Below are 25,843 nucleotides of genomic sequence, written 5' to 3' on the forward strand. Positions count from 1 at the left end.
TATCATATATTCAATCCTTTATTCATCGCGTCATCCACCATATATGTGTAATCCTCTAGGCCCAATATTGAGCTGGTCATGAGTTGCACTTGTCAGAACTCCTTGTGACTCATAACTATTTCTTATTCAGTGAATTATTATCCCATAATAATTCACTCAACTCATCCACTATGGATGTACGATGCCATTATGGCATAGTCCCCAAATGATACAGGGGATCTAATCCATTGGACATATTTGCCCTTAATTACCATATATCTATAGTCCTTCATCCATCTAATATCCTAGAGAACGTATACCGGACATGGTGTTGTTAGGCCCATATAGAATCTACTTAAGTCTCGCTCTAATCGGATTCTCCTAAGGAACTTCTTCTTTCTTAATTCGAATGATCTTAGTTAGGGATTTTCCTGAGTAAGAATACATGAGACATTCCTCTCATGACATCGAGAATGAATTATCCTCTATTGATACTCAATTATCCTTGTAAGATTGGTTACCACTCCCGATGATCGGTTGTACTAAATTTGGAACTTCCAAACCTATATATATGATATCAAAGAGTAGAGTACTCATACAGAGCATTCTTAGCATCTCAAGTCTAAGGACTAGATACACAATTGAGACCATGGAACCGTTGTCTAACGATGAGGTATCAATAACTATCAAACATTTTGTGAGCGGATCATTTAGTAAACTCATTCTCCAATGAGCACTTACACTATATCCCTAGTGTCCCCACACAAGTAGCTATGAGACTAGCTGACTCCATCATATGGACGAGTATATAGTATACTGATCTCTTCGGTTATCTCGATGTCCTTCTCAAGTAACATATGATCGAAAAAATTTACGATATGTGTTTATAAGCGAATTGGTCTCATTATTATAATCTCATTATGATCTAATTTCCATTGCACAAATCCATACCTATGACAATATACTAGTCAAGCAATATAAAGTGAAAAATATAATAATAATAGTAATTATTATAATAATCAAATAGATTATACAACGTGTCACACGTGTGCACTTGTAACTAGCAATTTTTACTCATACTGATTTATGATTTTTTACAATCTTATATTACTATATTCAACTATCCTTGTACTATAATTAGAGTAATAAAATTTGTACCATTTTATTTATTTTTGGATAACTAATAAAATATTTAAAAATAATATTTAAATATATTTTCTTTTCATATGATTAAAGTTCCTTATCTTTTAGGACAATCCTAAGTATTTAAATGTCTTAAGTTTAGTTTCTTACTAATCCATAACTCAAAAGAAGTTGATATAACTAATTTACTAAAAATCATATTTAAGCTATACATAATCGCCCTTAAAGATTCTCCTCACAATGATTCAGGTATAGAAAAATAACTTACCATATTCCTAACTATATCTATTAGAGTACCATTTTATTTTTCAGTAATATTGTTTTATTATGATAAATCTGGTAAAATATATTTAGCATAAATACCTTGCTTTTTTAGGAATCTAGAAAAAATTAGAATTATGATCATAAAATTTACCATCCCTATCGGATCTGATAATTTTTAATTTTTTTATCTAATTATCTCTTGACTTTATTTATGTATTCCTAAATGTGTCAATGGTCTAAGATCTTAATTAGTCATATCTCAAAAGGTAATCTATAAAGGCGATAAAATAGCTCTCTCTACTAAAACAGAGAGCATGAAGTAACTCGCAGATATAAGCATAGATAATCTTAAAGGGTTTATCAAACTACATTTCATTTCAATATTTGATTACAAGATTCAAGATTCACATTAATTCTATATAGATCATTATACAGAATTCAAAAGTTAGCTTTTATTGAATCATAAATATAATGAGTTTACAACCACCAAAAGGGATAATATCTTATTAATTCTAGATAAGGAACTTAAATTTTTAGAATTGTAGGAACATAATATGCATCCTCAAGATCTATTAAATGAATCGTTTCTAAGTGCACACGACAAGTACTAACTATTATTGCTTTCACTTTAAAATGATTTTTTATAACAATGAATATTTCATTCTTTTTTAGTTTTCATGATAAATTGAACTCTATTATTGGTAACATAAGTTGGAGCATTAGAATTAATCCATCAAGTATTAGAAAAGAAATTTCGTAATGTTTGATTTGAAATATACAAAGGTCAAACTTATACGTTTCTTTTTCAAAACCAAATCTTATAGTTATTCTTCATGATCCTTTTTGCCATAGAATTAGCATTTTATTATGAAGATTTTTCTTTTATGAATTAATATAATATTTATAAACTTAGATAATTTATACTTTAATTTTTTTATTGTTATCCACTTCTTGAGTAGTATTTAAAATATTATAAGTCTTTTCTACTTTAATCTTAATTTTTTTCAAACACATATATTAGTCGGCTTATTTAAGTTTTACTTATCCTTAATTTTATGATAGTGAATTTTAAATAAGCTAAACTAAGAAGAAATAAAATTAAGAATAAATTATTTAAGAAATGACTCAACTACCTTCATGCTTAATATTTTTGAGCTTATAACTTTGTTAGTCATATTGAGAATATAATCTTGAATTTCTCAAATACTATCATATTGAATTTCATTGATATGTTAGTCAATGACTTATCAATAAATTTAATTTAATTTTTAAATATTTTAATATGCTAGTTGTATACTATAATGAAATCTAAATATTATCAATAATCATCATAAAATTGAATCTCGTAAACCTTTCCCGATCATTTATCTCAATTATTTGTTCTATGGAACTTTCAATAGTTAAGTCTATGATCATTTCAACTAGTTTGATCAAGAGCAAATACACCCAATATAAATTATATATACTTAAGTCATTTATAATAATTTAATCTAAAAAATATAAGGATATTTATTAGAATATAATAAAAGAAATACCATTATAATGAAATAATATAATATTCATGTTTTGAGTTTTTCAATAAATGTTGAACTATTGATATCATCTCTATTTCACCTTTCAATGAAATATTAATATATCTAGCGTTCATATAAAAATATTTATAGAGGACCGATATCATCCTCATGGAATAATATTTCTACCTTTAGATATATAACTCTAAACTATAAAGATATCCAAAACAACATTATCCTACCTATCACATAATTATTTAAAGTAATTTTTTTTAAGATTATTTAAATCTCATAGTTATATGTGTCATTATAAATATTAATTTTTTTAATATCATTTTTCTTAATATCATTTAGAATTAATTCCTTAATGTAATTTTATAAATTATTGGTCTAAGCCACTTTAGTGGCTACCAATATAATAATTTAAAATATCCTATAAATGATCAAATATTTATTATAATTCACATCCCATAAATCTATTATTCCAGGTCACTTTAGTAGCTATTAATCAGATAAAGCTTAGGGATATGAGTTACAAATAATATTCATCATATTTCTTCAATCTAACTTATATCGAACTAGTTCAATAATAATAATAACCATAATAATTATTAAATATTAATCAACATAAAGAAAAATTTATATGATAACTATAATTATGATATACCATAAATCATGTCTTTATGTAAAAAATAAATATTATTTTATAATTTTAAATATATAGATGTGAATAATCAAACAAATATTCAAGAACAATAATTATATTTTTATTTATCATATGCAAAATGTTATATATGATAATGTCATATGAAAAAACTATAAAAAAAATCATAATTTATATATTTTTTAATTTTGCGTGGAACTCTTAGGCTAAACATCAATCCAATTAAGTTAGTCAAAAATTAAAATTGATCACAATAAAAATTTATCAAATTTTGATTTTTCTTGAATTCAATCAAAACTTGATTAATCGAATTTAAATCCAATCGGGTAATAAAAATATAGTTATGATCAAGTTCGATCAAAGTATTTGATTAAAATAAATCAAATAAGTCAATTTTATAATTGAGGATATCAATAAAAAAATTTAATTTCTAAAAAGTAAAACTATAATTTTAATTAGAATATATAATAAAAATTTATAATTTCATAAGGGCATAATTGAAAAGTAAACTAAGGGACTACATTAGAATTATCTTATTTATGAGGGGTAAAACTAATTTTTAATTAAAAACCTAATTGTCACTCCCTTTTTACGGTCGTTGTACGTGGCGCAACCACTACCATGCATACTCATTGCCTGCGTAAAGCATCACAACCGCCATCTACGGTCACTGCATGAGGCGTGGCCTCCTCGCCCATGCATGGTTGTGTGTCGCCTAACGACCCCCATGGCCATTGCATTATGGTTGTGCACACACACATCGCCGAGCAATTCCACCGACCTTCGATATCTAATAGATGGCCTTGCAATGACATTAATGCAATTGCTATAGCCACATACGTAGCGACACTGCTATAGCCATCGCAAGGTTGTCGCATAGTGCTTGCACTAGATACACAATCGTTGCCCACGATTGAGCTAATGACTACCGAAGCCCACCATCCTTAACAATATTAACATCGATAGTATTGTCGATAGTATGCTGTCAATGATAATCCATTGATTAAGCATGAAGAACCATACTAAGTAGGTAATAAGACGGATTTGATATAAAAGCAGATTGATAATATAAACAAATCATTCATGTATCGTAAATAAGATCCGAATAACATCTTTTCGCGAGCGACAGGTGCTAACAAATAGATTTAAAATATTTGATTTCACAAACATGACTCTAATACTAATTGTGAGGATTAAAACCATCCTTATGGTTCTATTATATGAAAAATTTTAATATTAAAATATGAAATCAAACAATAATAGAACAAATTTATGATGTGTATCTTTCGATATCATTCAAAAAGCTTTAATCTAATTTGTGGGTGCACCGTCGTTGGATCTGAAAACTATAATGATGTGAATATATAAGGAGAATTAAAATCATCTTTTTCTTTCTTTTTATTCTTAAGAGGATCGCTATAAACGATAAATTATGGATAAATAAGAGATTAGAGAAGATATATAATCTCTCACTAACGGGTTCATATAACTAAGGAAAGATCATAGAAGATATATAATCTTTCAATAATATCATATATCCATATCTTATTTGCATATCCGTGTATTCGTATATTATGCGTATAATTCGTAGAAGATTTTATTATTTTATAGACGAGGGTAAAGGATTTAGGATAAATAATTATGAAAGTTCTTCTTATCAATATTATCTCTTATAATTTTTTATTATAATTATTATTTTTATTAATTAATAATTTAATTATATCTATAATATATTTTATCTAATTACACGTAACCCGCTGGTAGTGTGTCCCGATTCGAGTAACTGTTTGCTTATAGACCGCGTTTGGCACACCAGAAGGTGCGCACCGCCCAGCGCCACAAGCTCAGACTTTTTCAGCGACTTAATTGCCGACAAAGTGACGTGGCGCGTCAGCGAGTGTACTCCCGTCCGGTGGGGGCAAAACGGAGAATTCGTCTGCATCCACCGAACCCATGGGGAACGTGGCGCGGTAAGCGGGCGCCGGACTTTCTGATGAGCGCCCCACCCTTTGCCCGTTATCCAAGGCATGTGTTGAGTCGTGTCGTGAGCATCAATTTTGTGCCACCGACCGGCGTGGGAGCAGATAAGGCGCACTACGGACAGAGGCAGCACACAAGCCCGACACCTCTCCATCGATTGCATCACTCCCCACCTCTTTTTTATGAGCTGTAACCGATCACCCCTCCCAAATTCTTGTTGTGCCCCGACAAACTCAAAGTGGCAGGCATCTGAGCCACTGGAGATGCTTCACTAGAGGGTTTTCTACTGCCGCACTCTCGCCCTCGCTCCGTTTCTAGCTCTCTTACTTCCCCTTTCCTTGATTTCGAGGGCGGGCATGGCTTCCGCTTCTTGCCCTCCCACTTGTGTTCCTGCTACCTCCTTCTCTAGCCCGCGGCGGGGCATGCTTCTGTCGAATTCGCGGCCGTCGCGGTTGGCGGCGGTCCGGTGTTCGCTGGATAGCCAGGTCTCTGATATGAGGATCAACGGTGAGCTTTTCTTTTCTAGTTTAGTAGTTGGTACTGAACTTAATTGGCGTGATATTTGTTTTCATCCCAATTGCCAATTCGTTTATGGAGTGGTCTGTTGGTACTTGTTGCTCCTAAGAATTAGATTAATTTGCGACTGTGGCAGATTCCCTTGGACTTTCAAAATACGAGGAACTATATAGATCTACCAAAAAGAGAGTAAAAAAGGACCTCTGATATATGCTATTATATAATTTAAAGTGATACTGTCCAGGGAATGATGCTTCCTTGTTACAAAAAAAGAATCAAGCAGATGGAAAGAGTAGATTAGGTCAAATTTGCACATTTATTTTGGTGATCGTTATTGTGAACAACAATCTCCTTGGATAGTATGATTGGGTTGAGGGAGGTGTTTTTCACCGTACAAAATGTCTTCCATTGCAGCTGTTGGTAAGCAGGAAAATTGGAAGTCTTTTGTTCTATATAAGCTCAACAAAAAACAACAACAACAACAACAACAACAACAACAACAAAGCTCTAGGTCCTAATTATTTGGGATTGGTTATATGGATCTTTTGCCACTATTAAGATATGTAAAAAGTCATATGTTAGTTAGGTTCAGAGGACTTAGATCTTTATAAAGGCCTTCTAGGTCTTCCTTTATCTTTTCTTGTACTACTACTATTAATTATTTCACCTTCTCAGACTGTAGTAGGTCTCCACATTACATGCCCATATTATCTTAAATAATTTTTTTTTATCTTATCCTTTATTGAAACGATATTTAGTTGTTCATGAATAAAAGTATTTATTTTTCTATCTTTCTTAATAATTCCACACATCCATCTCAACATTCTTATCTCGATAACACGAACTTTTTATATATATATTTTTTAATTGCCCATTACTTAGATCCATAAAGCATTGTTGATCTCACAAATATCTTATAAATTTTTTTCTTTAATCTCAAAAGGTATTTGATGATCATACAAGACTCTTGATGTCCCTCGTTATTTGAACCATCTTGTTTTTACTCTTGAATAATATCTTCATCGTTCTCTCCATCTTATTGAATAATTGATTCAAGATATCTAAAGCTTTTACTTTAAGGAACTTTTTGTTCATCCAATTTAACTATATTCTCTTTAGTCCCACTTAATCTAAAACTTTTAGTTTTTAAGAGTTGCCTTCATAACTCAAGTTTATAATTAATTCTACTTAGGCTTTCATCAAATAAAATAATATCATTAGCAAATAACATATACCCAGAAGGTCTATCATGTAAGTGACTTGTAAGTTCACCTATTATCAATGTAAAAAGATAAAGATTTAATATGGATACTTGGTGTAATCCTATGTTAATAGGAGACTCACTAGACACACTCCCTATAGTTCTAACACTAGTAGTTTTGTTAACATACATATATTTAATAACATCAATATAACTAGTGGATATACCTTTTTTTTCTAAAACCTACCATAATAAATCTTTAGGAACCCTATAATAGGCTATCTCTAAGCCAATAAAAATCATATGCAAATCTTTCTTTTTCTCCCTATACTTTTTCATTAATTATCTTAATAAATAAATGTTTTACGATTGATCTTTTAAGCATAAAATCAAATTAATTTTTAGAGATATTTATTTTAAGTCTTATCCTACTTTTGATAATTCTTTCCCCAAGTTTCATAGTATGACTATAATAATTTGAACAATTTTGTATGTCACCCTTATTATTGTAAATTGGTACTAAAAAACTCTTTCTTCATTTATCAGACATCCTTCCAAATTATATTATTTTATTAAACAAGCTGGTTAACCAAGCTACTCTCTTGTCTCCTAAATTTTTCCAGACCTCAATAGAGATACTATTAGACCTCACACTCCTAGCTATTTTTATCTTCTTTAATGCATCTTTTACTTCATTAGTTCTAATTTTATGAATAAATATATGATTATTAAATCAATCACTATTATTTATCATTAAATCTAAGTCTTGCATGGAATATTCATTAAATAATTTATAAAAATAAATTTTTTATTTTTTCTTAATCTTGTTATCATTAACAAGTACTATTTGATCTTCGTCTTTAATGCATCTAATATTACATAATCCTTACACTTTCTTTTCCTAGATTTATTAATTCGATATTTATCTTATTCACCATCTTTAGTGTCTAATTTGTTATAAAAAATATCATAAGCTTTATATTTTATTATATTAATTTCTTTTTTAGCCTCTTTTTTAGATTCTTTATATCTTTTAAAATTTTTCTCTTTTTTTATAATTTTATTAATCTTTAAAACATAATCTTTTAGTAAAAAATATTTTTTAAACTTCCTTGCACCATCACCAACTCTCTTTTAAGGTTATACCTCGATCTCAAGTTTCACGAAAAATCTCCTTTGTTAAGTACGTAATCTTATTAGCCATCATAGTCCAAATAATATTAATATTATCCTCATCTAAGTTCCAAGTCGTCTCCCTTTCCATCTTATTCTTAAGAGTATTTACATTATCATCATTAAAATTTCATCATCTAGTCCTAATAATTTTTTCTATTATATATATATTTTTTGTTTTCTACAATAAATATCTAATACCATCAACCTATGTTGATTCGTCAAACTTTTGACAGGTATAACTTTATAATTCTTACAAATAACTTTATCTACCTTTTTAGTGAGAAAAAATCTATTTGACTATAGTTATGATCACTCTTATAAGTAATTAAATGTTTATCTCTCTTTTTAAAGTGAGTATTTACAATTATAATATTATAAGAAGTTGTAAAATCCAAAATCATGCCACAATCTTTATTTCTCTCCCCATAACCAAAGCCCTATCATATGTATTCCCTACATGACTATTCAAATTTTTTCCAATTATAAGTTTATCGGTTATAGGCATTCCTTGAATGAAATCGTTTAAGCTTTCTTAAAATTCTCTTTTGGTTTGATCATCTAATTTGACTTGAGGGGCATAAGCACTAATGACATTCAAAACATCTTATCCTTTCACAAATTTTAGAACTATAATGTTATCTTCAAATCTTTTTACATTTACGACATTGTTTTTAAGATCCTTATCAACAACAATTCTTATACCCTTTATGTGTTTTAATTTTTCCAGTATACCAAATTTTAAATCTAGTACTATCAATCTCTCTACATTTTTCCCGTACCCACTTAATTTCTTGTAAGCAAATAATATTTATTCTTCTTTTGATCATAGTGTTTACCAATTCTAATCCTTTCCCTAAACTATTCCTATATTCCAAGTTACTAAGATGATCTTTAGTTCTTGGATTAACTTCTTTACTCCTATTGGTCCAAAACAATAAGAGAATCCTTGCCCACTTGGCACAACATCCGAGCGCCGATGTGATGAGCTGCTTCTCCTAGTCTACCGTTTTTACAATTCTAGACACCTAGGTGGTGAAGGTGCATCACGTCACTTCCGGGTGATAACCTAGCTCTATACTAAAATTGGTTAAGATCTATGTTCTTGAGATTTGATATACTTTTTATGCTGATTGTCAATGACCTAACGCAACCCTCCACCTTTATCGTTCGGGCTTGGGACCAGCATTGGCGGTGTTTGTTCTATGCAAGTTACAAGTTTTTTTTTTTTTGATGGAAATATAACCTCTTCGGAACATGTCCAGAAGAAAAGGAAGTATTATGAGAAATATGAGAACATCCTTTGTGCAGAGAAGCTTGTTGAATATGGAATCATAATTACTGTTTTTGTTGTGAAAGGGTTATGAACTTAATATTTTTGGGAAGGTTAATTACTTAAACTATAAAGGTAGGATCACAAAAATTATAGCTGCTGTTTAGTATGACAAATATTGACTAATCGTGACTTCACGTTACTACTCATTCTTTTGTCTTTTTGTCTTTTTCTGGCATTGTATATACTATTGATAGATTTGTATAAACTTTTTTGATGACAGCTCCAAAAGGATTATTTCCACCAGAACCTGAACACTACACAGGTCCTAAGCTTAAAGTGGCTATCGTTGGAGGCGGGCTTGCTGGCATGTCCACTGCAGTGGAACTTCTGGATCAGGGGCATGAGGTGCAAGGATGAAGTACCTTTTGCTTTTAGTCTCTTATGAAAATTTTCTTGTCTAAAAACATTAATTAGATTTCCTAATATCTACTATCAACTTGTTGCCAGTGATACTATTTGTATGTGTTTTATGCTTTATGCTTATTATTATGGTACGATAACTGGCATTGCTCTTTTATCTGTTTCTTACAAGGACCTTGTGCTACCTTTCTCCTATAAAAATCTGTCATGGTTCAGATTTCTATGATATGTGTGCATGGTCTTGGAACATACTTGAATCTGCAATCTGTGGCTTATGGTCCATATGCAGGTTGACATATATGAAAGCAGACCTTTCATTGGTGGCAAAGTGGGTTCTTTTGTTGATAAGCAAGGAAATCATATTGAAATGGGATTGCATGTATTCTTTGGTTGCTACAGCAATCTTTTTCGTCTTATGAAAAAGGTAAAGCCTCCTCTATTTCTGTTGCTAATTGACATATCTCAATCCTCAGAATTTATTGTGGTTGCTCATCTTTCATGGTCTTTTCCTACAAACAGAATTTTCTATATCAAATTTTATGTGAACCTTTTTGTTAGTAACACATTGAAAAAGAGTACCTTGTCAGTTTATACCCATTAAATCAACTATAGTCTCATAAACAAAGATAAAAACTGAAAACTTAGGCTAGTTGTAATGGTCTGTTGGAGAGCAATGGTGGGTAAGGTATTCCTTAGAGAAAAAACATCTTTCATGGAATATGCACTTGACTGCGGTCAACATATACAAAAAGAAGTGGAAGATAGATAGTGTAACTATTCTAGTAGCCTGCTAATGTAATATTTTTTTTCATCTGACAAGACTAACAAAATGGTGATAAGTTACCGAGTCTAATATACAAGTTCATGATTTCTCACGAGTGATCCTGACATCCTCATAGCATACAACATGTATCATAGAATCAACTTTTGCAGTTTTGATGTTGGATTAACTTGAAACACTCATCTTACATTCGTGAAGCAACCCCCATCTTGTGTTGGCATACCCTGAAGGCTCGTGGAATTGTTCTGGTTTCAAGTGTTACATCCTAAATTTGTAAATACATGGGCTTTGTCCGGAGAAGTAAATGCTCAAAAAGTTTCTGATTGAGGGTAGGCAATGAATTATGCACAACCCATACCATGATAAATATCTACCTTGGACCAGATGAGATATCAGAAACCTCATTAACTCAAATTCTTGGTGGTTTGGAACTTTGGATGGGACTCCAGTTACCCTGGATTGCCAATATTCCCCATGAGTGATGTGAAGTTATAGGAGCAATGTTATCTCACCATGTTACTCCTGCTGTTCATGGTTCATGTCCCTTTGTTGGAGGTGGATTATTGGCAAGGTCAGCTAACATTTTGCTGCATATCCATTTGATTTGATTGATCGAATAATAATAACTTGAGCTTAAGCATATTGGGTTACATTGCATACAACCATTTGGCTATTAGGCTTCTTGGATCACGTCACGTTTATAGCATTTCAATATCCTGCATTAGTGATAAAATGAGAGTGAAACTGTATACATGGGCATAGCACCTTCCTATTAGAAATTTGGTTTTGGGCAACAAATTTTGAGCCTCATGGTTTGGTCCATGTCGTGCAAATTATTGTACTATTAGTCTGTTTCACTCTTCTTTTGCTTGGAGTGTAGAAAAGGTTGATAGTTACTCTTTTTATGGAAGTGAAGTGGAAACACAAATAAAAACAAGTTGTGGAGATCATCTTTAATTTCTTTTGTGGAACAATGATGTTTAGAATATTGTGAAGTTCAGTTTTCTAGAAATTTGGAACCTAGACTATGCATGGCTGAACCACCGGATCTAGTTTGAGATATGCTGATTTCCATCCCAAAATCCTCTTATCATTTAGGTATCAATTTGATTGGATTAGGATCTCAATTGGGGTCTGCTAATTATAGCCAAGCTAGGTTAATTCCAACTGAATTCGGTCATTTTCAGACTGGTTTCGCATAATTTGTGCCAGTTATAATAGCCTTCTGCTGGTTTTATGTAAGTTTTAGGTATTTCCAATTTGTTTTGATTTGTTTTATCCCAAAATCAGATTAACTTCAGATTGTCCCAATTAATTCTTGTTTTGTTCTGCTGATCTTAATCTTCTGCAGCAGATTTTTGATCATTTAAAGAAACAACAGTATCATAATCTGGGTTGACCAATCCAATCTTGGTTCCAAACCCCTCTGTCGATTCCTAGCTCAATGCTGATCTTGTTAATCTTGCTTCTAGCAGATGCATAAAGAGGTTCCCAACGAAAAGATGTTTCCATTGTTGTCTCTGTGAGACTAAAGACCCTTAAAAGAATTTTTTTGGAGCAAAATATGATTTAGGTCATGATGTGCCGGTTTGACAGATCTTACGCCATTGCTTTATGTATTTGATTTTTCATGTATTTTTCTATTTTTTTGGGATTAACATTATTTTTATTCTTTTCCACATACATCAAGTTTCTATTTGTTCTTTTGATGCCTCCTGTACAATCACAATGTTCTGGTTACATGGGATTCAAGAAGCTTTTTGCACTTCTATTTGAAATTTCACTCAATTGCTTTAGTCATCATGAGAGGTTATGCAATTTTTCCTGATCATGGTTGTTGGTTTTCCTTTCATGTAAAATTTATTAAATGCTTCTTTACCAGTGGTTGCAGTCATCAAGCTAAAATAGCAATAAGTTGATTAATCTAGAGCAAGGTATCAAATATCAATACTGACATACTGACACATATTGACACAGTATGTCAGTATGCTGATTGACCTGAGTGGATGGACCCCAAAAAAATCCTGGTTTAGGGTTTTCTTTTTCAATGAGTTCTACCTGATTAGACTAAAAGATCAACAACGTGGGTGGGTTTTTTACTACAAAACAATGAGTAATGAAATGGAAACATGCCTTGGATGTGGATTGCAATCCATATTTAGAGAAAAACATGTATACGAGAGTTTTGAACAAGATATATGTTGTTTTTAAATTTGATGCCATACCTGAAATTATAGCTGCTAGTACTATCACCAAAATAATTGCCTTGAGTCCATAGAAGGTGGTTCAGGACCCTTCATATGACTCCATTCTAGTTCAGATCCGAATGACTTGTAAATGAAACTGCTCCTACGGTTTCTGATCCTGGTGAATAGGATGCCGCTGATGCAATACTGTGGTTAATAACCTGTGTGGTAGAACACACAAATGACTGTGACAAGTATTGATTCATAGGATGTAGTGTAGTAGACTTGCTACAGCAGTTATGGTATTGGTGTTGTGCGCCGTAACAATGCATCTGAGTTAGATCTGCAAGGATCAAGCCTTGATCCTGGCAGATTTGTGGATCTAAGGCTTCATATTTGCCGATTTAGCCCTAAATCTGTTAAGGGAAACACCTAGAATCTAAGCTAGATTCATTGGAATAACCATTTCATAGGACAAGAAATTCAATCCTGAACTTCTTGAAAAAAATAAAAAAAAAGTGATCAAATTGAAAGAAAAAGTTTGAGTTTACCTATTCTTAAAGAAATTGTGGCTTGGATGATTGGATCTTGAGATTAAGGCTTCAATTTGTTGAAATTGAGCTTCTTTTTGAGAATTCATATTTGAGTGAGTTTGGGAGAGGATTTGCGTGGGGTTGAAAGTGGCAGCGAAGAGAAGTCAACGGGGAGAGGAACGAGTGGAAAAGAGGAATTAAAATGTCCAAGAGACCCATTCCCGTTACTGGGTGGTGAATTCACCGCCCTATATACCTCATCCAACGGTAAAAAAACTAGGTGATAAAATTGGTTTTTGATCCAAAAATTGGTCAGTAAACCTTTGTCCGAGATGGACTGGGTGGTGGGGGCTGTCAGCTCATTAGTTTTGAGTCTGACAGATAAATATGGGTTGGTACATACAGGTTCATCTGCACAGATCTAGAGTTTGACTTAAGTGAAAGCATCTAACAGATTTATGAAAGCATGACCAAATTTTGAGCTTTTGAAATACGTCTTATAAAATAGATTATGCAGGAATTACAAGGCAAGTAATACTTAAATCCTTACTAAAATGGCCATCAGATATAATCTACATCATTATCTGTTTCCTAGGTTTAATTTCTCTGAGCATTATATCTGTTATGTATATGAATGTATGTTAGTAGTGATTGCTGCAGTTACGTTTTCTTGCCATCTGATGTCTTGTGTCCATTTGAGTAACCATCTGAGTACTTGTTCTTGTAAGTGTTCTTTAACAGGTAGGTGCTAATGAAAATTTGTTGGTTAAGGATCACACGCACACCTTCGTGAACAGAGGGGGTGGAATTGGTGGTATGTAAATTATTCATACATTATTAAATGATTTAGTTAATATTATCTTTTCTTCAGTTCTAAATATGTCAACCATGTGAAGCCAAGGATTTGAATCCGGGATATTTTAATACACTTAGATACCTAGAAATGTTCCTTGCATATTTCAGGTTATCTCACATATTTCTTATAAACTTAAATGTTTGTTGCAGAACTTGATTTTCGGTTTCAACTTGGGGCACCGATACATGGCATACGGGCATTTCTAGCAACCACACAACTCAAGGTGTGAACTCGATTGTAAATAAGATTCCTTCAAGCACATAGTCGAAATTTAGCCTATTTGTTCATCAAGCCCCAAGTAAATTTAAATAATCTATTGGAGCAAATTGAATATTCTTTCGATGATTAAATTCACCTGTTTGCTGATCAAGCGCTGAGTAAATCTGAATAATCGATCGGAGCAACTGGATGTTATATAGATGATTAGAACTTTTTGGATAAGGTTGATGTGCACTTTTTGTTTCTTGCTGTTTTCTGCACTTTTGCAAGAGCAAGTCATGAAAAAGATGTTTCTAATGTTGCAAAAGCATGGGAAGGTCTTCTTAATATAAATAAACAAAATATTCAGAAAGTTAATTCCATGTGTCCAATAACTTATGATGTCATTTTTTTTATTTTTCTTTATCATTTTTTGTACACTATTTTTATCTCATTAATGTAACATGTCTGTTTCATCTTTGTAAATTTAGCAGCATGAAAACATGCTGGTAATGTGCTGGCATCAATACATCGAATAACTTTAATTTGCATCAGTTTTGTCCCAAGTGAAAAGGATTTTCCAAACACTCCTGATACTGTGTCATAATATGACACTTGAATCCATGAAGAAACATTTTAATTTTCCATACTTCATTTTCTTAATCAAATATATTTTTGGTCATCATCTGTTGATTTTTCCTAGAAATGAATATTATTTAATCTTGAATGTCACAAACATTATGTATTGGCAATATGCATGTACTTTAGACTTTAATGTATATTAACTATTAATATCTTTTAAATTTTTATACATGAGTTTCATAGTTGATTCTTGTACTTTTCAAAAGTTACAGTTGTAATGATCATAATTTATGTAACTTGTACAAAATATGGCTTGATATATGGAACTATTAGCAAGATATAGAAGTTAACTGCTATGTCTATGCTGCTTCAGTTTGTCCTGTCTTACTTTTCCAGTTCGGTTTGTCCTTGTCATGTCATGTTCATGTTACCTATCTTTGTCCTGCTTTATTGCTGATATTTTCAAGTAAAATGAGCCCAGCCCAAACATGATGAACGAACAAGCTCCATCTACTATGTTGACAACTCAAATATACAAGTTTTTAGTTCTTTCAACTTTCAAGTTTCAATTGCCTTGTTTTCTGCAGTATCATTTTCTTAATTTAAAAATGATGATCCGGACAATTGCACACTCATGCTACTATTAAGTAATAACAACTGTGCTTTATTTGCAAAATTGCATATTCTATTAGCCTATTAGGTAGATTGTTTGGCTTGGATTATTTTGTGCAATTGATGTTAAATGCATATAAGTGCTGCTTAGATTGCTGTCTTTTTCTTTGTTTAATCTTTCTCCCACTTCTATGTGTGACTAATCACCAATTTTCTCCTATGATTGGAAATACGTCAGCATTAGTTATTGTTGATATGTTTTGGCTTTACCTTTTAACAGCCTTATGATAAAGCAAGGAATGCTGTTGCTCTTGCTCTAAGCCCTGTTGTTCGGGCTCTTATTGATCCAGATGGTGCATTACAAGAGATAAGGGATTTAGATAATGTAAGTACATGTTGTTTATGGTTCCCTATAGCAGTGACACTAATTCTATATTGCAATGATCTTTGTAAGTTAAGACCAAACATCTTGAATTGATGAAGACCCATCTTTATCGTATTTGTATCATTTCACTAGATGATCTCTATATAATGCTGTTGCTATCTTTGCTTTGTTGATTTTCCATATAGTTTCGGTAGTGGAATTATCTCGATTATGTTACTCTCTTGTTTAATTAAATATGGAAATTAATGCAACTTCTGTTCATTTGTGTTTTTCCAGATTAGTTTCTCCGATTGGTTCTTGTCAAAAGGTGGTACACGTATGAGCATTCAGAGAATGTGGGATCCTGTTGCTTATGCCCTTGGATTTATTGACTGTGATAATATAAGTGCTCGATGCATGCTCACCATTTTTGCACTTTTTGCCACTAAGACAGAAGCTTCCCTTTTGCGTATGTTGAAGGGCTCTCCTGATGTATATTTAAATGGGCCTATCAGAAAGTATATTATCGACAAAGGTGGCAGGTATGAACATGAATAAATGAACTTGTATAATTAAAATTTTCATTTTCTAATTTCTTTCAAGGATTACTGATTATGTTGCTTGTCTCTTCAAAATATCTTCTCTAGGTTTCACCTGAGGTGGGGCTGCAGAGAGATACTTTATGAGAAGTCACCTGACGGCAACACATATGTTACAGGCATCACTATTTCTAAGGTCATTTCATAGTCCTCCAGTCAACATGTATGATTAGTCCCATTTTCTACTAAATATTATCAGACTCCAGAATTATTATTTCTTAGAAATCCTGTTACACTTGAATAATTTTACATATATTGCAGACACTTGATTTTGACCTAAAATTCTACTTTAAAATTCGTGACAGACTTTGGAGAGGTCATTAATATTGATGCCTTCATAGTAGTACTGTTAGTGTGCCCCCTGCTAGATAATCCATGCTTCAAGCTACTATGACTTGCTTGAAGCATGGATTATCTAGATGGGGGCATGCTAACAGTAGCGTGCTAGTCAGCTGCTATCATGCCACATTGCAGTATATGTGGGTTTGCCAAGCAGGGTGGTACACTTGCATGTTGATATACAGGTAGACTTGTGGACGGCATACACATAACAGACCTAGGACATGACTACTATTTGCCAAGTTTGCAGTGTGGGCACCGACTCTTGTAAACAAAGTAGAAACAAAAGGAAAAAAAAGAATAGAGAAGTGGAAGAGAGGAAGAAAAGGAGATCTAAGATGTAACTGAGGTACAATCTCACTTGCAAATAAACAAGATAATTGGGAGAAAGGAAAAAGGGAAAGAAAAGAATAAAATGATGGAATGGAGTATGCATTTGACCTCCTCAGAAAATCCTCATTGAGCCCCATACTCTTTCGATGGCCTTGCCTGTATCGTTGTATTGGAGGGAAGTTGGAAAATTTGCCACTTTTATTAGCTGCATTTTGGTTCGAGCAGTGGAATGTGGTTGTATATGGTTAAGATTGAGGGAGGTGAATTGGTTTATTAGGTGTTTGCAAGTGTATAATTTTTTGTTCAGAGATTAACAAACATGAAGGCATGTTATATTAAATTCGCTGCATTGTGGACTGTATCAATATATGATTGGGCACATGTTATGCCTCCTCTTCAATGGGCGCAAGCTCGGTTGGTGGTGGGGTGAACCAAAAAAGAGAGTGAAGATGAGAAGAGATAGTGGCATAGGAAAAAAGAACTGGAGGTTGTGGTAGTGGCAGAGGGTGGAGTAGGAGGCGAAGAGAAGAGGAGGAGATGGTGGCGGTGGAGGAGGAAGAGGAGGAGGAGAAGAAGAAGAAGTTAAGAGGAGGAGATGGTAGAGGAGGAGAATAAGAAGAGGAGGCGACATAGAAAACGGAGGAAGAGAAGAAGAAAATAAAAAAAGATAATTGTCAACAACTGTCAATATTTGGCGATAGGCTTATTGCCTGGTGTAGCTCGGCACTAGTCAATTTACCTAGCCGGACTGATTTTTTCTAATCCTTAGCCCTTAGGTAAAAAGCATATGGTGAACTTACCGGGCAAAGCTCTATTTTGGATTTGGAGAAATTGTTCGGTCCTCATATTGATTGACCATCGAACTTGAAACCTAGGTATGACTTGTATGGTAATTTGAAACATATTGTATACAAGGTAATTTCTCCATCAGTTATACTCCTTAACCATGTGATTTGAATTCTCTGTAGAATTATGGAACTTTTTTGGGGGGACAGTATTTTCTGAGGCAGACATATTCTATTGTTACTATCTATAAATCAAGAAATCTCATTTCACATACCCGAATCAGCTATTGGGTGGTGTCGGTGTCTTAAAGAAGAAGGGGAAGAGGACAGGATGGTAGAGGAAGAGTATGAGAAAGGAGGAAGAAGAAAGAGGAAGGTAGAAGAGGAGGCTGTGGAGGAAGAGGAGAAAGAAGAAGAAAAAAGAGGAAGTGATAGAGGAGGAAGCATATTGGGGAGGTAGGCAACAGTGAATGACCACGGTTGGAAGGTAGTGACTTGGGAGCAATTCCGTGCTCCCTGCATACGAAGAGCGCTCAAGTTTGCAATCCCTAATTGAAGATTTTTTTCTTCTTTTTTTAATTTTTCTAATGGGTCATATCAGACTACTTGAAATGGGGGCGGTTTCTGTATCGGTGCACGCTTGGAGTGGTTTGCACCACCTCTTTCATACTGTTGGAGTTGGTAAGTATTTTGGGATTCTTGGAGCCGGTATCCTAGTGGGATAAGGAATCCTAGTACAGGAAGGATTTCTCATGAAGGAAGGTAACATGGTAACTAGAGTTTGGATTTATAAATATCCCATGTATCTCTAGATTTTGTTGTAGGGGAGAGCAAGATGTGAGGAATACTTGAGTGCTCCTAGTTATCCTCTAGGGCCTCAAGAAAGGGTTATCTTCTGGGGCCTCTAGAGAGGGTTATCCTCTAAGGCTTCTAAAGAGAGTTATTCTTTAGGGCTTATAGAGATGGTTATCCTCTAGGGCTTCTAGGAAGGATGAGAGAAAATTGTAAATTCTTCGGGGTCTATGTGAGAGGGTATACAAGGGGATTTAAACTTGAGGGTCTTGTAATTGTTCTCACATGATAAAGAATTTAGTTTTCTCCGTGTTTAGGCAAGGAGTTGTCGAACCATGTTAATCTTGTGTCGGTTTCTGATATGTTCTTTTGATTGTTAATCTTTGGTGGATTTCTCTTTTGGTTTTCTAGTTTTTTGGTTCTCTCCCTCCCCAACACATACTGGTCAGGGGGAAATGGAGATAATCATTTCTTGATAAAGTTCTTAAATCTTCTACATTTCCTATTCAAATTGAGAATCAAAATCAGTTTTGTGTTTTACTTTTAATTGATTTTTTTTGTTGTACTTGCAATTACCAACTTTTCTGTTGTATTTTGAATGTGGCAGGCTACAGACTGGAAAACTGTGCAGGCTGATGCTTATGTTGCAGGTTTGTCACGATTTGGCTTTCATTTATTATAGCTATTTGTTTGTCATCAAATAATTGAAAGCATACAATACATTCATCTTTTTTCAGCATGTGATGTTCCTGGAATTAAAAGATTGCTTCCATCTCAGTGGAGGGAGTGGGATGTTTTTAACAACATATACCAATTAGTTGGAGTTCCAGTTGTCACTGTTCAGCTTCGGTACAATGGCTGGGTTACAGAGCTACAAGATTTAGAGATATCAAGGTAATCCTCTTATAAGTTCTTTCTCCGACTATTCCTTATGATATGAGATTTCTTGTCTATTAGGAATATTGATGTAGACTACATATAACAGATACAAGTTCCATTAGATTTGGCCTAAAAGTTTCAGGATATGCCTAACCAAAGATTAGGGCTCCCTTTCTTCTTTTGAAAAGCTTTTCTAATTATGGCTGCAGGCAACTGACCCAAGCTGTTGGACTGGACAACCTTCTTTATACCCCAGATGCAGATTTTTCTTGCTTTGCGGACCTTGCACTTACATCACCAGAAGATTATTACATCGAAGGACAAGGCTCTCTTATCCAGTAAGGATAGCCAGTCCATTAGATCTTCACTTCTGAAATTTATACATAGCTAGAGAATATCTTCTGAAACCAACTTGATCTTCTAATAAACTTTAGTCGGCATTTTTGTTTTTCAAATAACTTTGTTGTAGCTTGCTCAGAATTCTTGAGGTATCTGTTTTTAGTCTGATCACTTATTAATGAAGTTTGATATTTTGAGATCCAATTACTGAAGGTAATTGTTGTATGACATCAGAGTGCTGGTTGATTATCCCCAAATGTCATAGTTGAGTGCCTTGTTAGGCAACTTATCTCGAGTTTTTCAAGACATTCATAGTTAGTAGCAAGGTTCGCAATACCGTACCGTACCGGTGTTTCGATCTGGGCTCGGTACCGGTACGGTACGGTATACTGAGCAGTACATCCAGGTGTGCCACGCACTGTAGCTCTGATACAGTGCTACAGTGCAATGCTACAGTATTGTTACAGTGTCGGACCGGTAACAGGTGGTTCGCGTACCGGCCACCTGTTGGACCGGTACATACCGCCTGTACCGGGCGGTACATTTCGGTACTGCAGACACTACTTAGTAGTAATAATGATCTTCTATTAAAATGTTTAAACATTGTTCAGCACATTTCTTGATATTGTATCATCTAAATAAAATCGACATTTCAATGAGAAGCAGGTAAAATAAAGAAGGTATAATGTCAACAAAGTCTCATGTCTAATGCTACTGATGAATTGATAAGATCTCCTAATTACACACAAACATTTTAGTAAGAGACATATAAAGAAAACAGGTTGAAGGGATCATCTAAATATATTTACCATGATACACATACATCTTGTCGATTATGTGGCAAATACCAAGTATTTGAAAGGCATACATATTTTGAGTAATTGCATAAATGCTAATGTTTGACAGAGATTGAGGCATGTATTGAAAGTGCCTAAACTCTAAAGCATCATTATTAGGTTTGTGTATTGATTTGTATTTTGAAGTATTGACGCCTTATAATTCTTAGTTCCAGTTGTTAATGTATATGATCTCATTTCTTTCTTTTGACAATTAACAATAGAGGAACCTAAATACAATAGTGGGAATAGCAGGTAATAGGTTAAGTTAGAAATTTTTGGAAGACTAAGTGGGGTTTTGAGAATATAAGTGATTAAATGTGTAATAATTAAGAGTGGATAGTGCTTTTGGGATCCATTTTGTTAGACACTGATCAAATGCTATCAAATTGCCATAGTTGGTGTTAGGGTGTTCGGAAGGTAATCAGACCACATCCAAAGAGGTCAGATGGTATTGGGAAGGGCATTTGATGTCATCAAAGGAGTATTTGACAAAGTGGGTGTTACAAAGTATTTCTCATTATATAACCAAATATAAGCACAAGGAATGTGCAGAGTTAAAAGTTTTAGATGAACAGATAGAAGTCCTATGACAACAATATTAGAGTTCCTTTGCAGTTGAGATTTGAGGCTACATATAGCAACCGATAAATCCATAAATGAGTTGCAAGCTCCACATTATTAAGAGAAAGTTCACTTGCATATTTGTATTTGATTCACATCAAAGGGACATTAATTATAATCAAACAGACATGTTCTCATCCTTTGCTTTGCTTAGTATCACTTGATGACATCTATTGATATGTGTGTGTATATATATATATATATGTATATGTATATGTATGTATATGTGTGTGTATTTATATATATGTATATGTATGTGTGTGTGTATATATATATGCATATGTATGTATGTGTGTGTATATGTATATATATATGTATGTGTGTGTGTGTGTGTGTGTGTGTGTATATATATATATATATATAACTCATTGCATTTGCCAATATATCTAATTGAGCCTCAACAACTGTTATCAGCATTATAAATCTCAAATGTGCAAAAATAGAGAAAACACTTAACATATTCTAGTCAATTACATACAGGTTTCATTCCCTTGTTTTACGTAGTTCAGGTTTTTTATCTTTTTCCAACATATGTTTGCTTCTGCAGTTTGAAGTAATTAATACTATGTGATTTACTGTTGCTTATGTATGCTGTTGCAATCAAAGTCTGATATGCTTGTGTTTGATGTCTGAGGCTTTTCTTCCCCAATGTTGAATATAATCCTTTGTATGGCTGGTCCATCCATCAAGAAGAATTGAGAATCAAATATCTCAAGCTCTTGAATTGTTTTTTGTTATTTGTAAATCAAGTTGGCAGTTCGATGCCTAAAATGTTTTTTATTTTAGTTGTTCTGAGATACATGCTATAGGTCAATCACATCTTAATCCCCACTATTCAGCATAATACCCTTCTCATTTACATGGATTGGATTGTGATGCAGGCAAAATCATCTGTTTTTTTTTGTGTGGTGGTGCTAATTTTTCCTTTATTTTCTCTTTTAGCATTTTAAAAGTGAAGTTCATGCAAATGAGATCTTGATAAGGCTAACGACAAACTTTACCGTTCGGTTGCAAATGATAATATTAAGAGGAGGATTCTGTATGATTAAAATTCTCTTTTCTAAGTTCTAATATTCCTCCTTTTTCTCAAGGGCTGTACTCACACCTGGTGACCCATACATGCCATTGCCTAATGATGCAATCATAGAAAGAGTCCAGAAGCAGGTTGGCAGCTAACTTCAAATTTATAAAGTAATTAGGCTTAGATTAACTTCTTTAATCTTTATCAATCTATTGCAAGGTGCAGCAACACTGATTTTATTACTGTATCTCAGGCTTAAAAGACTGATTTGATATATTGTTTTGCTCAGCTTAATTAGACTGAGATACTTATAATGTTTCCCTTTAGGATAACCTTTTTTTGTCAGTGGATTCCCATACAGACATGAATATATTGGCCTTGCTAGCTTTTAGTATATCTAGATGATACGAGGCCTCTTTTTTGTTCTTTTGTCTTGTTGTTCCTGGTCAATTTGTGGCTAAATTTTTCCAATTAGTGAACTGTGTTAGTAGTTCTACATGCATATCTTTCGCCTTTTTCAACTTTTGAGTGTTTGATTAGAATTCTTTGTTCACTTTGCTATATCTCAAGTGAAGCACTCCTGATCTAAAGAACAAATTTCACCTATTGAAATTGTTTACCATGTGGATTGCATTTCAGATTGAAACTTGAGATTTCGTTTAACTAATAAAGAATTTAAGGGCAAGGTTTGCATCATTGTAAGATTGCTCTATTACAACGTAGAAATCAAGCATTCCTGTCATGGAAATAAGGGGCTAAGGCTGTCTACATTTGACACTTCCAAGAATCCACATTGGTGGATCTTTATGCACCAGGCCACCTTTGTTTAACTAATCAAAACTTTGATGCATACTATTTTCATCTTGTCTTATGATATCGAATTGCTGTATATTTAAGATATATAGTGTTTTCAGCAGTAAATTTTTATTGATATATACAATGCAGTTCTGCTACAGAATAATCTGAAGCTTAGATAATATAACTGATAAGTTGGTAGGAATAAAGAACTCTTATGAACAGTTAACAGGCACAGGCATGAAGCTACACATTTTTAGTTTTTTGCACAACTATTTTCTAATAGTCTTAGATGATTGATGATTTCTTGTCAGGTCTTGAATTTGTTCCCCTCCTCTCAAGGTTTAAAAGTTCTTTGGTCTTCCGTCGTTAAAATTGGGCAATCCTTGTATCGAGAGGCACCTGGAAATGACCCATTTAGGCCTGATCAAAGGACACCGGTGAAAAATTTTTTCCTTGCTGGATCCTACACTAAGCAGGTAAATGTTCCAGTAGTTTTGATTATTAGATGATTCTTTTACTGTTATTTTTATTTTACCCATTTAGTAAGAGATATTTGCTGCTTATTGTTGTAATGTCCTGTTGATTGTGTAGTTTTTATGCTGTTTCAAATGTCTCTGTCCTTTGAAAAATTGAAATTTATTTTCTGTTGCTTGTCATGCCAAGGAGGTTGAGGTACTGATTGAAACAGGAGTCAGAATTAATTTTGATAGACTGTTTTTTTGTCAAAAATGAAGTAGAGATTGGGTCAAAATTAGCTTCTACAGACCAAACCACATGGCTTTGTTACAAATTATTGTTGGTTGAGTCATGTCTGTTGTGAGATTCCAGTTAGTATAATTCAAAAGATGAAATTCATGTTATAAGAGTATGATGCTTTACTTTTATGCCCTTTTCATACGATTATATTGTGTATGAATTTTGCAATGGCTCTTCTCGTGGAGGATGAATGTACATTGCTGTAATGACAGACCTAATTTGATCATTACTGTTGGCACCTAGTAGCAGAAAATTGTACAACGTTGAGAAAAATCTATCACTTCTGATTTCTGAAACAACTAAATCCATCGCGTGATTCTTTCTCTGATACTGGATGCACACCACACTATAAATCTCTTGGTAAGTTTTAATAAGTTCCAGCTTGTTAAGATCATTTGGGACTGTCAGCTTGGTGCTTTTGTAGCATTAAGTTGTTCCAATTGATGTCGGTGTTTTTCAATAGAACCAAAGTCGCTCGCAAGAAAATGCTTTCACTTTAGCTTGCAGGTTAATAATCAAATTATATTACTATATCTTCTGTTAAACTACATCAAAACTTATTGGACCGTATCATTAATTTCTGAGCAAGTTGGTTTAGAGGATGCTTTCCAAATATGCTAGAAAAATCATCCAATATATTTTTCTATCATTACAAACGGCTGCCTATGTGAGTTTTCTGGATGAATGCTTTCATATAAGGATGCATCCTACATTGACAAAACATGGGTCTGCTGCTATTTCTACAGGATTACATCGATAGTATGGAAGGGGCAACTCTTTCTGGTAGACAAGCAGCGGCGTACATCTGTAGTGCCGGGGAAGAGTTAGCAGCGCTAAGAAAGAAGCTTGCTTTGATCGACTCAGAAAGGATCAAGAAAGACTCCACCACAGCTGAAGAATTAAGCCTGGTTTGATGTCAGATATAAGTTGTGGTGCCCCATCATTCAGTTCCATTGTTGTGGGTTAGATTCTACCTCTCTCTCGCAAGCTTCATGTTTGATCTTTGTATATGATATGTAGCAACCAAATTACACTTGGCGTACCGGCATACGGGATAAATTCAGGCAAATAGCAATTGCATTTAGAAATTACACTTTGGTATATCGAATGATCCATCCTAAATGTAGTATTGCTTTTCAGGTCGAGTTATGACCTCTTGGCCTTATGTTTGTTTGCTCTGATATATGCAACTGGAGGTAGCAAAAAGGCCAAATGAGTACATGATGAATTTTATTACAGTGGAATTGGTGGTAGCTAAAAGCAAAAAGGCCAAATGAGTAGTACATGATGGATTTTATTACGGTGGAATTGGTGGGTAGCTAAATTGGTAATAAAGTATGCGTTATATAGTTAAATGTGGATCAAAGGTTTTTGTTAATTTGGCGTTATGAATATGTGACAACAGTTGATTGATCGAACAATCCCTTCTACAATGCATTCATGCATTGTGATAAAGATGAGAGGGCAGGTTCTCTCTGTTGTTAATGAACGCGAGGAATCCTA

General features: G+C 33.5%; 1 protein-coding gene across 1 annotated transcript; it reads left to right on the forward strand.

Annotated features, from left to right (window-relative positions):
• The first annotated feature begins 5,609 nt into the window (after positions 1 to 5,609).
• LOC135636565 (zeta-carotene desaturase, chloroplastic/chromoplastic-like) lies at positions 5,610 to 25,505 on the forward strand. Its single transcript, XM_065148336.1, has 14 exons — positions 5,610 to 6,048; positions 9,988 to 10,112; positions 10,417 to 10,551; positions 14,369 to 14,441; positions 14,633 to 14,706; positions 16,156 to 16,260; positions 16,537 to 16,781; positions 16,887 to 16,974; positions 19,695 to 19,737; positions 19,825 to 19,981; positions 20,176 to 20,304; positions 22,857 to 22,929; positions 23,896 to 24,060; positions 25,087 to 25,505. Exons 1-14 carry the CDS (start codon positions 5,898 to 5,900, stop codon positions 25,252 to 25,254), a joined length of 1,731 nt encoding a protein of 576 aa, XP_065004408.1. The 5' UTR covers positions 5,610 to 5,897; the 3' UTR covers positions 25,255 to 25,505.
• The last annotated feature ends 338 nt before the right edge of the window (positions 25,506 to 25,843 follow it).

This window comes from Musa acuminata, chromosome BXJ3-4 (assembly GCF_036884655.1).
Source record: "Musa acuminata AAA Group cultivar baxijiao chromosome BXJ3-4, Cavendish_Baxijiao_AAA, whole genome shotgun sequence".
Taxonomy (NCBI): domain Eukaryota; kingdom Viridiplantae; phylum Streptophyta; class Magnoliopsida; order Zingiberales; family Musaceae; genus Musa; species Musa acuminata.